The sequence below is a fragment of the Vidua macroura genome, chromosome 17, assembly GCF_024509145.1.
Source record: "Vidua macroura isolate BioBank_ID:100142 chromosome 17, ASM2450914v1, whole genome shotgun sequence".
Classification (NCBI taxonomy): domain Eukaryota; kingdom Metazoa; phylum Chordata; class Aves; order Passeriformes; family Viduidae; genus Vidua; species Vidua macroura.
In genome coordinates, this window is record NC_071587.1 from 1,859,190 (window position 1) to 1,874,403 (window position 15,214).

At 48.7% G+C, this 15,214-nt stretch overlaps 2 protein-coding genes across 2 annotated transcripts in view; both read right to left on the bottom strand.

The window, feature by feature from the left end:
• Nucleotides 1-1,429, bottom strand: part of TRPC4AP (transient receptor potential cation channel subfamily C member 4 associated protein) — a 35,622-nt gene extending 34,193 nt beyond the window's left edge. Inside the window, exon 1 of the mRNA XM_053992633.1 lies at nucleotides 986-1,429. Within this exon, the coding sequence (XP_053848608.1) occupies nucleotides 986-1,117 (132 nt within the window). The 5' untranslated portion in view covers nucleotides 1,118-1,429. The remainder of the gene's footprint in view (nucleotides 1-985) is intronic.
• Nucleotides 1,430-2,227: 798 nt separating this feature from the next.
• EDEM2 (ER degradation enhancing alpha-mannosidase like protein 2) lies at nucleotides 2,228-11,573 on the bottom strand. Its single transcript, XM_053992634.1, has 11 exons — nucleotides 11,449-11,573; nucleotides 11,271-11,381; nucleotides 11,152-11,191; nucleotides 10,685-10,790; nucleotides 9,574-9,699; nucleotides 8,675-8,886; nucleotides 7,357-7,498; nucleotides 6,945-7,069; nucleotides 6,108-6,252; nucleotides 4,956-5,077; nucleotides 2,228-4,056 (listed from the first exon to the last, which is right to left on the bottom strand). Exons 1-11 carry the CDS (start codon nucleotides 11,565-11,567, stop codon nucleotides 3,565-3,567), a joined length of 1,740 nt encoding a protein of 579 aa, XP_053848609.1. The 5' UTR covers nucleotides 11,568-11,573; the 3' UTR covers nucleotides 2,228-3,564.
• Nucleotides 11,574-15,214: the final 3,641 nt, after the last annotated feature.

Sequence of the window (15,214 nt, forward strand, 5' to 3'; positions counted from 1 at the left end):
ATATAACTGCTTTTTATTCCTTAACTTTTTCTGCCCTCTGTTTTTAGGTAGTCCTGAAAAGGCATCAAACAAATCTTCTCTTAATAATTGCTCAGAATCCTTGTTTATCAAGAAAAATGCTATTGTCTGCACGACTATATTAGAGAAATGCCATTTTTTATTCCATCTGCCTTCTCTTAAGATACTTCAGGTCAATAAATCAGCACCAGGATGCAAGTTCTTTATCTCATGTTTCATCTTCCAAGTCTTTGCACCATTTTGCATTTAATCTGCAAGAAAAATGCCAATTATTCTCCATAAAAAGAAATGAGTCGTCTATTATCCTTGAGCAGCTTTTCCAAAACAGCCAAAATCAGCACACAACAGGCACAGGCCCGTAAGGAACTGATTTCATTCCTTGGCATTTCCCAGCATCATCAACTGGGAAAGGTGACAAATAAGAAACAGACCTGGAGCAGTTCCTCATAAAACCACCTGCGTTACAGAGCTAAAATGTCTCCTAAGCCCTAATACCACGAGGCTGCCTTTGTCCAGGAAATACGTTTAAATTTCGATGCTGCATTGTTACAGTCCCGGGCAGAGCTTCCTTTCTTTGCAGGGAAGGCCACACCGACCGAAGAGGCGGCGAACGGCTGGGCAAACGCCTGTGCGGCTCCTCGGTGCTCCTCGAGCCCGGCTGGGGCCGGGGAGGCGGCACACGGAGCCCGAAGGCACCGGGACACCCTCGTGCCGCCCCTCCAGCGCCGGGGCAAAGCCCGAGCACCTCCGGGGAGCTCCGGAGCGCCGAGCCCGGGCTGGGAGCGGCCGTTCTCCCCGAGCAGGCCCCGCTAGGCCAGCCGGGCTCTCCCCGGCCGCGCAGCTCCGCCAGAGGCCCGGGCAGGAGGCGCTGCACCCCCGGCCCCAAACCCCACGGGCCCCCAGGCCCCACGGCCTGCCCGCTTCGCCCGCCCGGCCCAGGCCCCACGGGCGGCCCGCAGCGCGTTACCTGCGCCCCGCGGGTCAGCCCGCGGCCGCTGAGCTGCCCGTGCCGCAGCTGTGCCAAGATGTTGGTGGTCGCGGCGCGGGCCCTGCCGGTGCCGGAGCCGGGCCCCGTGCCGGCCCCCGCCACGGCCGCCATGGCCTCCGCGCTGGGGACACAAACAGCGAGCCCTCCCTCGGCCCGCTCCGCCGAGTGCGCAGCCGCGGGACACGCTACATGGCGGCCGGAAGGGGCGCCCGCCGTGTGGGAGGGAGCGGTGCGAGCCGCGGCCTCTCCGCGCTGCTGCGCCCCGCGGCTCTGCCTCCCGCCGGCCCCCGCCCCATTCCCACCCGCATGCCTTTATGTGCGCTAGGATACCTTTATTTCACTCAGCAAGGCCCAGCCACACCGTTTTCCGTTTAAGGAAAAGCTCGCCGAGGCCTCCGATCACAGTTCGTTTTTGTTAAAATAAAGGCTTTGTGAGATGGAACAGCACTGGAACAAGGAATAGTTGAGGCTGTTCTGTGTTGTTTCGAGTCACTCAGCCCAGAGTACTAATCTGAGATTAGCTCAGTTGGTCATAATACCAAAGTTTCAGTTCCTGCCTGGGCCATTGACTTGGAGTTGGACTCAATCATCCCTGTGGGTGCCTTCCCACTCAGACGAATCTGAGAATCTAATCAAGATTCATCTAATTACTCACAGTAGCCATGGACAGATGAGTTCTCTCAGCTCCAACCATGCTGAGGAACAACCTCATCTCCCCAGCCTACAGCTCCTTGGTTGTGCTGCTGCAAGTTCCTGGATGAGGGTACCAAAATGCCCTGGGGTCAGGAGGGATCTTACGAGTTGGATATCTGCCCTGTCCCATTGTTTACCTCTGCCTCATAGCTGGGACAATGCTGAGTTTCAGGACCTGACCCAGCACTGAGCAAAGCTGTTGGAGAAGGCCTGGGGTTTGTTTTCTGCAGATTAAACAATGAAGAGCGTGTGAGATGTGAACAGCTGGAAAATAAAAAGATAACCTATGGTGACAACAAGGAGCCACTAACAAGAGCTTCATCGTTGCCCAGCAATGCCTGTTTTCTTCTCTCAGAAGGGCTGCAAGGGCTGTGTCAATGTGGAATTCCTGCACTGTCTCAGCTGCCATGGGAAAGAAGGACACAACCAAAAGCTCTGTAGCTTACCAGTCTTTTCAATATGCCTGTCCAACACTGCAAGTGTCTCTTACCATAGCTCATTCACAACTGCAACAGGATTTCTACCCCGAAGGATAAAATGCAAATTTTATTTAACTTTACAGCATTAATACAGGTCAAAACAACAACAAGAAAAAATTACTTTCTCAAGGCAACCACACAGCAGCACAGAGTGGGCACTGGTCCAGTTGTATTTAATCCCTGCTCACAGAGATTTATTTCTCCTGTACCTCTAGCCCACTCAAATAATTGTAGCTTGCTCCAGACTCCTCACTTTCCAGCAGGCACGAAGAAACTCCATCACTTTTCTGCCCCTCTTTTTGTTTCTCCTTTAGAAAGAAAACCTCTTGGCCAGACTGATTCCTCCTTTCCTGGTCACTGCACACAGTGTTGCAAAGACACTAATGATGTATTTAAAGGTCTGGATGTGCGAGTCAGCTGAACACCGAGAGGTTCATGAACATCTGTTCAGCTGCCTGCTGCACCAAGGCACAGCTGCAATTTCAGCCTGGGCTCAGCCCCCTTCCACCCAAGCCTTGTGCGTGGCTCGTGTTCAGCTCAGCTGGGACACCCCGGGGGTGGCAGCACTGACTGAGGTACAGGGAAACACATGGGACGCAAAGGGAAGTTAGAAAGAGGAAGGAAATGGGGAAACCAAAGAGAAGCATGTTAGATTCTTTAAAAAGAAAGCAATCTACACTGTGGAATCAAACATTTCCTAGTCCACCCTCCAGCTCAGTTTTTTGTCCAGACATTACCTGGACATTTACTAAAGTGGTTTTCAGGCAGGAGGTACTGACCCACACTGATCTGAAATGGGGAGACTGAGCACTTTCCCATGTTCCAAGTGCTCCTCTCCCCCCACACCATCCTTCATGCCCAACAGAACTGCCAGAGCAACAAATCTGAGCCTTCAACTCAAAATAAATAGGTTTTCTCCACTGGGCAGCAATTTTTCAATATGAACTACATGTTTATAAAGTGGCCAGAGATAAAAGATGGAGCACACAGAGAGCTGTAATAAAGCTACAGTAATTCCTGCTTTTCCCCTTATGACAAGAAACTCAGGCTCATATTTATAGAACAAAGTAAGTATCTTTCTGTAAACCTGTAAAACTCACAAAATGCAATAAAAAAAGGTACATTTAACATGTAGACCTTTCTTTTTCTGGACACCTGTTTGATATTCAGGCAACCAACTGCTTTGAGATCAGCAGCTCAACAGCATTAACAGCTGGTATCTGAGTCATGGCTTACAAAGGTGCCGTAGCAGAATTTAATGGGAAATTGTTTCTTCATAATAGAATTCACATTGTGAGGTACCACACTTTCCATTATGAAATTATAAAAATATATTCCCAGAATCTGAAACAAGTTCAATAATTTAAACTGATGATGCAAAGAGGATCAGGTGTTGTCTAAGAAGACCTGTCCCAGTACTGCAAGCTTGGAGTTAAAAGATTGACTAGGGCAGCTCAGGAGGGAGTGTGAGCTTTTTTTAGAGTTTCTCTTCTCTCCAGCTTTCTCTGAAGAGGCATCTTCGGGGTCTTTTGCATGTTCCCCTTCACCATGGTCAGGAGCTCTTTTTAAAGTGTACTTCTTGGTTTTCTTCCGTGAGTAGAATTCCCTCATCAAGTCTTCCACTTCCCACTGCTCTTCTTTGCGTTTCCTACAGCAGTGCAGGGCAGCAGGGTCGATGGGATGAGCCTCAGTGTTGAAGATGTACCCTCCTGCATTCAGGACACATTCCCCGTACGGTGTGACCACCACATCAAAGTCTGAGCCATCATTGTGGATGAAGTTGTCTGGGTCAAACAGCAGGTATAAGTATTTGATTGTTTCAGCCAAGAAGAAGGATTCCATGCGGTTATCCAGTCTGTGGTCCCTCAAGTCTTTGATCTACAAGAGAAGAAACAGAGTGGGTTACAGTTACGTCAAATTCACTAAGTTATGAACTTAGGGAGAAAAATAAAACCAACTTGGAATTAATTTCAGTTAAACAGCACAGTATGACACCAACCCACCCTGTATCTTATCATGGAATGGCTTGGGTTGGAAGAGACCTTAAAGCCCATCTCATTCCATGCCCTGCCAAGGGCAGGGGCACCTTCCACTGTCCCAGGTTGCTCTAAGCCCCGTCTAACCTGGCCTTGGACGCGTCCAGGGATCTGGGCAACCTGTGCCAGGGCCTCAGCAATCCCACAGTGAAGAACCTCTTCCTAACATTTAAACTCACCCTCAGTTCAGTCTGGGCAAGAAGAGATTCCCATCATTTCCCCACTTAAGAAAAAAAATCCTAAGGCTTTTACCTACTTACTCCCAATATTTTAAAGAGTTTTTTGAAAAATAGAGCTTGATAGCATGTTTGAAATCCTCTATTAAATAACTTAATAGAAATCACTCACTGTACTTCTCTTGTGTTTCACCAGATTTTCAAGGCATAGTGGGAAAGCAGAATCACACACCTGGCAGGAGGAGCCTGCATGAGAGCCTTCCTGCTCAGCTGCAACACCTACTAGAAATGCAGGAGAAGCTTCTGGTGCTTTCCCATATTTTGGACTCTGGGGCAACAGCCCATGATAGAATTTGGCCCACTCTGAGGAAGCTACAACCAGAAACATGACCAGAAATTAGCAGAGCAGCTTCACAGAGAAATACAAGGGGCTTGTTGGAAAGAAGTCATGTTTTGCCCAAAATGATTGCTTGAATCAATGACAAAACATCACTCATGAGAACACCCTCTCAAAGCTGATTTTTAGCAGCCCTTCAGCTGCCATGGCAGATGATTTAGCACTCACAGTTGCAAAGCCACAGTCCACCTTGCTGATTTTCTCTATGGACTCCACAGCATCTCTCCCCAGCTCCAGGAGTGTGGGGTCTCTCGTGGCACGGTACAGATACATCGCGCTCTCAATCAGCTCTGCAAAACACCCAAACATTGCCAGCGCAAAGATTATCAAACCATACACACAGCAAAGATGAGCTATTCCTTGAACTAATATAAAAATACTTCAGCATAATCAAGTGAACAGCCTGGCTTGACTGGCTCCAAGCACAGATTTTCCTAAGGATGTGCTACAAAGAAATTCCCTTTAACCAGCCTGCAGCAGCTCAGGTAAGAGTGACTAATGCTCCCTCCCACATTCAGTGAGTGGGAGAGAAAGAGGAGACAAAAAGATTAATACTCAGTTGTCAAAGTTAAAAAAAATGCTTCTGGAAAGGATTACAAACAAGAAATTCAATCCTCAAAATAGAGTTTTTAAATAATAGAGTGGAAATACTTTATTACAGACAACATAAGCACTATGCTGTGTTTACTTACTAAAGGAACAGGTCTTTATACTTAAACACCTTTGATAGTTAGGGCTGATGAGTATTTTTGGTAGATTTGTCCAGTGTGGATGTCACCTGAACACTCAGACCAAAAGGAAGTTAATTATTCTCATTAACATTTATGGACCCACTAATCAGGTTATTATTTTTTTTTGTCAGAGCTGTAAAAAATGAGAAAAAAAGAGAGGTAATTTCCTTACAGTATCACAGAAAACATAGATTCCCTCCTAGATGCAGAACTGGAACGGTCTATTCACACTCACTTTCACTTCCTAAATTTAAAGGACACAAGCAGTCCCTTTAACATTTCACATGATTGAAGCACCCCAAGCCAGACAATCTAACACTTAAATATGTCAAATCCCACACTGTGAACAAAATTCATTGCCACGCCACCTTTCTATAGTAACACTCTGGTTTGCTTCCTGTTTCCTTCCTGTCTTTGTGAGTGGGGGAAAACAAAATGTGCAGCTTTAACTCTGGAAATCCCAGCTCAAATCCTGCAGGAACTGAGTCAGAGCAAAACTGGGGAGGAAATTGTGGTATTGCTAACACTTGACCTCCCAACCAGAGCTAAAGCGGGAGTTCATGTCCCTTTTAATTTCAGTTCTGTTTACCAGGCCTGAGTGGATATCCTTCCCTCTTGTCCACTGTGTATCCCTGGGGAATGTTGTAGAACTCAGGCAGGCCCCCAAACTGCTTCCAGACCGTGTAATAGTTGAGGAAGGTGCGCATGGCATTGTCTACATCCCCAATGAGGCTCTGAGAGACAGGAAACAGCAAAGAAACGTGGGAGTGAAAAAAACCAGCACAGGAATTGATGCAATAACACTGCTCTAGGCAAAGAAATACCCAGTGACAGAAATGGATATTTCAGCAGGTCTGAGTGGTGCAACTGATACTGGGCACGATGCATTAAGAACAGGTAAGACTGAAACTGCTGCTTTTCTGGTGGCTTACATTCCCACACCTGAAATAATATGAAGACTCTGATTTTTTTTAAAGAAGGCTGTGTTCCTTCAGTCAAATGTTTAGTCAATCACAGCATCCAATCTCTTAGTTAGGGGAACAAAGTCTCAGTCCAAACAAGAAGACTGATGAGAAAGTAAAGCTCTTGATGGGATAATATTCACACAAATAAAACATTTGTGAGTTAATAGAAAAAGAGCTGTGAGTTTCTTTTTCCTTACATTCCCATTTGGATTATGGGACCACTGTCCAGTGGAGTTTGGCACCACAAAAGTGCCCTCCCATCATGCTGAATGGGAGACTGTACATAAAATTAACATTTTCTTCAACATCATCATAAGCTCCGGCTATTGCAGATTTCACCAGAGAACAAGCCAAACTTTTAAACCTGCACAGATGAGGGTTATAGTTCTAACTTTTTTCTTGAAGACCAGCCCCTGACAGAGGAAAGAATCACCAGATGCTGTTGGTATGACAGCCCTTACCTGCAGACCTGGCCAATAGGCCTCCAGGGACTGGAACACAGGCATGGACACTGTTCCTTTGTACATCTGAACCCATAGGTACCAGTCATCAAACTTGGTGTAATTCTTGATGGCTTTGTTATATTCTGTAAAGAAACAGATGGGTAGATAAGCCATCTGTAACAAAAAAAAAAAAAAAAAAAAAAAAAGCAAGCAAGAAAAGTGCTTTTTTTTTTACGAATGAGAGAAGCCCCTTTTTCACTTGAGCCATGTTCAATGATTTCTCAGGGTGCTCACTTTGGTAACTCTGTTATCACTGACTGTTCAAAAGAATTACAGCAAAGCCTTCAGAACAGTCTTGACTGTGCCCCATTAGATCCTTCATGTCCTGCCACAGGTGCTGGGCCCCTTCCCACAGAAAACAAACACTCACCTAAAAACATGGACATCAGCTCCTTGTCCTGCAGGAGGATGGCTCCTTTAACCAGGTACTCAAAGTAGGAGTCCACCCCCGCCCCAATCCCAGCATCCTGGGCCACCCACTTGGCAGTGATCACATCAATGTGGTTCCCCACCTGGAAGGAGTGAAGGACAAGGAGAAAGGGACTTAGAGGGACACAAGAAATCCTGGTCCTTTTTTCAGACCATCAGTTTCACAGATATACAATGTCCATTCCAACCAGCATTTTCTCCATTACAGGACATGTTTATCAGCACCAGAGAAATACAAACTGTAGAAAATACAGCTCTTATGCTTATGTGCAAACTGTAGAAAATACAATTTTCATGCTGATAATGTATTTTATATATCTACTAAACATTTTATGCTTCCAATATCAATGCTTCACTTGCCAAAACAACATATTATAATGCTACTGTAAAAATGCACAATTTCAACATGAAATGTCTGGTCCTAATTCTGATCTTACAAAAGAGTAGAGAAGGATGGAGAAGTACAGATACAGAGACAGAGGCCAAGAATGTCAACGGCACAAGAGCTGCCATGTTAATATTTAAATAGATGCTGGCACTCTTCAGCCTGTGAACAAACCCAGCTGATGGACGATTAAATACACAATCATGTCTTAGCAACTGTGAAAAAAAAAACAGCAATGATTGAGGATTTGGGGTATAAATCAAAAATAAACAAATCCCAAAGCAAACAAAGGGAAACATTTCTTCATACAGCCTGTGGATAATTTGTGGCAATAAACACAGAGTATAAATAAATGTGTTTCTCTTCACATACGCATCACCAACATTTCACAGAGGTTGAAAAAGCAGCAATAGAAAAGAGCAGGAGACAGTGAACACGGAGAAAATACTCCCAGTTCTGGGTATTCCTGAACCCCAGAGCTATACAGACTGGCAATATCTCAGTGTACTTGCCATGCTCTTGTTCTCTTCCCTAGGCCTTTGTCCCACCAGGCATCAGACAGACCTTTCATTTAATCTGCTACAGCTGCTGTCACAAGAGCTGCAGCACCCAGCTGGAGGCATTTGTCTCCCAGCCACATCTGGTGTGGGCCAGAACAATGGGATAATGTTGGGCTGCTGCAGAAAAGCAGGGATGTGGATGCTGCAGGTGTTCAGGAACAATGTCAAACACGAGCCTTCAGCCCAGTTAGGAGCACTGTGGTTATTTATCCAACTCTATCTCCTCTCTGTTGATGCTTTTTCACGCCTAGAATTGCATCCACAAAGGTACAGAAAAAGCAGCCCAGCACACCCCAAGTGCATTCCTCACTCACCAGCCCAATATCCGAGCGATTTTTCCACAGTGCCTTCAAAGCCTTCCTGGCAACGTCCTCGAACACTGGGTCACCAGTGAGGTGGCTTAAGGTGGCAAACTCCACTATAAAGGTGCCAATTCCAGCAGTACAGGTGACTGGGGTCTCCCCAGGGTTTACTCCATGCAGCAGGTTCACTGTGCCATAGGGCATCCCAGTTGGGGTCTGGAAAGCTGAAACACAGGATTTTGGGGTCACAGAAGTGCTCAGTGTTGTGTTTAACAGACTCTCAAGGAAACATGTGCCTCACATCCCACTGCACATGGGCAGGAAGTGGGGCTGGAGTAACTGCAGAGAACAAAATGGGGAGAGTGATCCTGGGAGGGTCAGAGAGGGTATGCCAAGGTACACACAGTCCTGGGAAGGTCCTGGGGATCTCTTCCACCTTGCCAGAGCAGCAGATTGCATCCCCACATTTTTTTACAGCACAAGCAAGGTGGTCACTAAACACACTGGCCAGCAATGTGCAGACAATGAGGCTGTGATCTCCCCATGGGAGCACACAAGGGAACAGTGCCACGCCACAAGGGCACAGAGCCCAGCTGCAGCTCACAAAGAGCACATGAGGCAGCATCTTGTCTTACAAGCTGCTGTCTCTCAGCCTTTATTTATTATTTATATTAAATATATTTCCCCTCAACAAGAAACAAGCACGCTGATGCGTTAAGCAGGCACAGCACTTGGCATGCACACATACAACAACATCTTCCCTACAAATTAAACCTGAAGCACTGAGCTTGGAGCTCAGGGACCACCAGGACTGGTTTTTGAGCTGGCTCATACAGCAGTGCATCTCCCATGACAGGCAGCAGCCAGCTCCTGATCCCCAGCACAGTGACATACAGCACACAAGGGCTCACCTGGCAGCAGTTTGCGAGCTGCTTCCTCAGCCATCCTCAGGAGAGGTCCCGAGCACGGCCAACCTGCTTCCACTTCAACCCCAGCCTTCCTGGAGAGCAGGTGAGCAGAGAGGAGCCCTCCCACCACTGCAAGGACACGTCAGAATCCATTACACCACGTGGGGAGGAATGAGTTTAGAGAAGGGAAGAGTGATTTTGGTTCTTGCTGCTTGTTTGCAGGGCAGCAGAAACGTGTGGAGTGACAGGACAAGGGGTGATGGCTTTAAACTACCAGAGGGCAGGGTTAGATGGGATATTGGTAAGAAATTCTCCCCTGTGAGGGTGGGCAGGCCCTGGCACAGGGTGCCCAGAGCAGCTGCAGCTGCCCCTGGATCCCTGGCAGTGTCCAAGGCCAGGCTGGGACAGTGGAAGGTGTCCCTGCCATGGTGGGGCATGGAATAGATGATCTTTAAGGTCCTTTCCCAGCCAAACCACTCTCATATTCTAATGATATATTTCTTTTTTTTAGGAAGAGTCAAGAATTTCCATGTGGCAGCAGCTGTACCTTATTAGCTATATCTAGCTATTACTTATATAGCTAATACAGCTATATTAGCTAATATTAATTATTTCACAGGCTTGTCTATGGTCACATAACAACCACAGAGAAATTACACTGCTGCAAAAATTGGCACTGCAATATTTGGCAGGACAAACAACAAAAGCATAACAGTTTTAAAAAACACTGTTTTTTAAAAAAACACTGTGTTTTTTAGCTAGATGGCACTGAAACAGTCAGGCACTGAAGGTGCAAAACTCATAATCTCGACTCCAAAACAGCATGCAGAAGACTACAGGATAAAATCTGTATGCTTGCAGTGAAAAATATATTTATTCCAAAGCTGAAAACCTCACACTAGAATACTGAAAATGCCACATCTACTGCTGCTTATGTTGAGACAGGAAGCAAAAAGGGATGTTCAAAGACTGAAAGGAAGTGACGTTTGTTTGTGGTTTTTCTCTCTGTTTATGGATCCTCTTAGTCTGCATCCCAAATTCCCTCTGACTACCACCTCTACAACCTGTACAAGAATGAAACCCAACACAAACCCCACAGAAAACCCCACCTCACCTCGAATGTTTGTTTCAAAGACAGATGCATTGACATCAATATCGAAGTCCAGCCCCTCCTGCAGCACGTTGACAACTCGCTGGAACTCGGAAACATTTCCCAAGATCTGCAGGGAAACAGAGGATCAGGCTTAGAGTTCATGGAAATACAAAGAGCAGTTCAATATCTGGGGCTGATTTTAGTCAGTTTTACTATTTTGTGAAATCATTAACTACAGCTATTACTAAAAAACTGACACTTCCATCTTGTTACAAAAAGCTTTTTTCACACACTTTAGATCTTTACTCCAGAGGGTGTCAGGAAAAGGGGGCTCTGCCACCCCTCCCAGGGGTGATGCAAAGGGAAATGGAAAGTTCTCAGGTCAATGAATAACTGACTTTTGGCACCACCACATAAAATCCAGGTATACAGGTGGCACTCAGGGGCCTTGAGCAGGCTGCGGGCACTCAGGGCTGGCTCCTACTCACCAGCAGCGTGTCCAGGGCGTCGATCAGGGTCAGGGAGAAGCTGCGGAGGAGAGAAGCGAGGTGAGACCCGGCAGAGGGGGGCGGCCCATCCGCACCCCCGCCCCGGGGCCAGCCCTTACCTGCCCCAGGTGTCCTGCCCGTCGCACGTCAGCGGCCGCAGCTCATCGTAAGGGAAGGCGCTCTCCAGGTAGTGCTCGTAGGCGTGGTAGAACATGGCACGCACCCGCTCCCTGCGGCACAAGCAGGCGCGCTCAGCCCCGGCCCGGGTGGGCCCCGCACCGCCCGCTCCGTACTCACCGATAGGAAGCCACGTCCAGCCCGCGGGCGGCCGCGCCGCCGCCCGCCGGGAGCCGCAGCGCCCAGAGGCACAGCAGCGGGCCGAGGAACCGCTGCATGGCCGCGCCGGGGCCTCGCATGGCCGCGTCCCTCACCGGGGGCAGCGTCCCTCACCCCCTGCCCCGGGCGCCCTCACGGCCGCCTCAGCCCCGGCCCCGTCCATCCTCCCCATCCAGCCAATGGCAGCGGACTTCTCCTCTCCTGGCCCCGCCCCGCCGCCCCCTCCAGCCAATGGGAGCGGCGAGCGCTCGGCCACGCGCCGGCGGAAGCGCTGGCGGCGCGGCGAGGCCGCATCCGGGGCGGTGCGGGACTCGCGGAGGGAGCGGCGATGCTCTGGTGGATTTTGGGGAGTTGCTGCCGCCTCGGCCGGGCTGTGGGGCCCTCACTGCGGGAATTGTCACCGGGACTGCTCGCAGAGAAGCGGGAGGTTCCTGCGGTACCTCTCCGGAGGCTGGAGCTCGCCGTCGTGATGGCAGGAAAGAGCTGAGCGGCAGGGCAGGGCAGTGGCGGAGCGGGCAGTGCTTTAGGTGCTGCTGTCAAGCCCCAAAATAAAGATAACGAGTGCCGTGACGCTCACATAGGAGTGAGGTGGTGCCACGCGGGAAGGTGCCGGTCCCCGGCACCGCTCCTGTGCGGTTCCTGTCGGGAGCTGGGCTGGGAATGGGCCGGGATGTTTGTGAAGCACCTGGGGCATTGCTGGCCTGTAAGCATCTCTCCTGACAAACCTTCCTCACGCTGTTTCTGCCCGTAATTCAAACCCAGCTCCGGGTGATGCAGCAGGACCTGCTTTGGAAAACTGATACCTTAGGTTTTTAATTTTTCTGTTCTGTTTTGGTGTGCAGCTTTTAGCTTTATATTAAGTGTCACTAGGGTCTTGTCACAGGGTGGTGAAGACAAAACAATCCTGTTCTAGCTGGAGACTCAAGGACAATCCCTTCAAACTTCAGGCCCAAAGCAAAAACAACTTGAGAAGGGCAGGCAAGCAAGCAAGGAGGATGAAACTTCATCATTTGAAGCTGTTAATTGGGCAGTTGGCTCCTATATGCAAATGGACTAAAACTTACAAAACTGTGAGATCTCGTGACCAAGCTCTGTTTTGCTTCCATCTTGGAGCCATCTGGGCAGAGCCACGACTGTGGCTCTGGTACTGCCAGGGTGTGGCCTTTGAAGGCACCTCAATAAATACCCATTTTATTCCTCTGAACTCTGTCTAGTCTCTCTTCCAGCTCCTCAAGGCATCAAACCAGTGCCCAAATCCGTGTGCGGAGTCCTGCAGTGTGCTGCCAGCCTCTTGCACTGGAACTGGGCTTTCACTGTGCGTGTTCCCGTCTCAGGGCAGAGGTGGATCCAAGACACCAGGGCTGAAGCAGCCTGGTTCCCTGGGAGAGCACTGAGTCCCCTGGGGCTATCCATAACCTCCCAGAGGAGCCGTGGATAGCAGATGCCTCATCCCTGGCAGTGTCCAAGGCCAGGCTGGATGAGGCTTGGAGCAGCCTGGCACAGTGGAAGGTGTCCCTGCCATGGCAGGGGGTGGGATGGGATGGGCTTTAATGTCCCTTCCAACCCACCCCGTTCTGGGGTGAGCTGTGGCTCACACCAGGGAAGGTTCCCCAGCCTGCACTCCCAGCATGGTCATGCTGATTTTGGCACCCTGCAGTTTAACCAGTGTGGTGAATTTCAACATCACAGCCATTGGCTCAGCTCTCCCTCCACCTGCATCTCTAGGCTTGGATTGATCCACACCAAATCCCTGCTGTTCCTCCCACCTATGCCCATAAATGAGGAGGGGGTGACCCAGGCAGGGAGAGCAGAAATAAGTGATGAATTAACCCTTTAGATGGCAGAGGTGCAACATTTCGGAATCAAAACTAAATCACTTTGCTTGCAGGAGAGGAAGGGACACAAATAACCCAACACTGTCATCTCACAGCAGCTACAGACTCATAGAATTATTTGCATTGGGAAAGACCCCAGAGATCACTCAGCTCCAGCCACCACCACTAGGGACACTGAGATTTAGCATCAAGAATGATGCCTTGAGGAGCTGGAACAGAGACTAGGCAGAGTTAAAAGGAATAAATATCCAATTTTAAAAATCCAATAAATATCCAATGAAGTGTATATTTATTGGGGTGCCTTCAAAGGCCACACCCTGGCAGTACCAGAGCCACAGTCGTGGCTCTGCCCAGATGGCTCCAAGATGGAAGCAAAACAGAGCTTGGTCACGAGATCTCACAGTTTTATAAGTTTTAGTCCATTTGCATATAGGAGCCAACTGCCCAATTAACAGCTTCAAATGATGAAGTTTCATCCTCCTTGCCTGCCTGCCTGCCCTCCTCAAGTTGTTTTTGCTTTGGGCCTGAAGTTTGAAGAGATTGTCCTTGAGTTTCCAGCTAGAACAGGATTGTTTTGTCTTCACCACCCTGTGATAAGACCCTAGTGACACTTAATATAAAGCTAAAAGCTGCACACCAAAACAGAATAGAAAAACTTAAACCCCAAAGTATCGAGAGGGGTTGGCTGTTGACACTCTTTAAAAAATAACCCAGTTTACCCCTCTGCTCCCAGCCTGGGGCCATCCCACTAGGTGTCAGTGCACACCCAGATACCAGCATGATAGCCCAGACAAAAAGCCACCGAGTAATTTTCAACATACTGCTCATTTGCTGCAGCTGTAATTTGGGTTTCTGGGTCCATTTATCATAAAATTGTCTGCTTGCTGATGCCATGGCTCAAGGCTGCAGGAGTATCTTGCTGTATTCCTGGGCGAATCAAACTGTTGGAGCTGATTTCACTAAAAGCTGTCACAATACATTACTGGAATGCTTTTTATTAAAGTTCATTTTCCAGACTCGGATTTAACAGTGTTCTAGAGCACTGCTATTTGCTGTATACTGGATCAGTAATTTCCCTATCAAAGTCAGTTACTCAATTCTCAAAGTTGACTGCAATCTTTTTGAAACAGACGTGAGAAAAGCAGGACTGGACAGAGCCAGAGCCGTGCCGTGTGCCCCTCCTGGCATCAGAGGGAGGAGCAGTGTCCCCATCCTGGCATCGGGGAGAGCCGGGAAGGTGGGAATGCTCTGCCACGGAGGAGGTGGGCTCGGGGAGGCAACATCACAGGTGCTAATTGCACTAATCAAACACCAAAAAAAGAGGGTGAACAGAGGGTGGTGTAAGTGGGACTGAATCCACGGATTGATGGGCAAGAAACCAACGGCTGGCAAAGCCAGCTGGATCAAAACTGGTTGGGAAAAACATTAAAAAGCTGGGTTTTGTGCAGTGGTCATCAGCCTCCTTACCGTTTCTACAGGCAGCCAAGCACCCTGCATGTGGATTTGGGGGGCAGACGGGGCTGTCTCCTCCCAGGCACCTCCTGGGAGCCACAGGCTGAGCACAAACCCTCCTGAGCGAGGTGACTCTTGTGGCCACCACAAACCCCAGGACAGATAGGCTGAGAAAAGTCTGTGGTAAGCCAGGGGGGCTGGAGGGGACAGCACTGTGCTCAGCGTGTCACACAGCCCAGGCTGCTGCACAGCCCCATGGTGATGGAGAAACAGCAGCTTCCATGGCATGGAAATTACCTGTGTACTCATTAATGAATAGAGCTGGTGGGCTGGAGATTATTTGGAGGCAGGGATGGCTTTCATTGTGGCATATTCTGGAGATATTTATGTGGTTTGCACATATTATACTACAAGTTACATAGGCTGGGCTGCAATAAATC

Excerpts from the sequence above, each read along its gene's own strand:
- EDEM2 (XM_053992634.1), bottom strand. The coding sequence starts at position 11,567 with ATGCGAGGCCCCGGCGCGGCCATGCAGCGGTTCCTCGGCCCGCTGCTG. Across the intron at positions 11,382-11,448 it reads CTGGACGTGGCTTCCTATCG|GGAGCGGGTGCGTGCCATGT; the intron begins GTGAGTACGGAG and ends CTTGTGCCGCAG. Across the intron at positions 9,700-10,684 it reads CTTTGAAACAAACATTCGAG|TGGTGGGAGGGCTCCTCTCT; the intron begins GTGAGGTGGGGT and ends GTGTCCTTGCAG.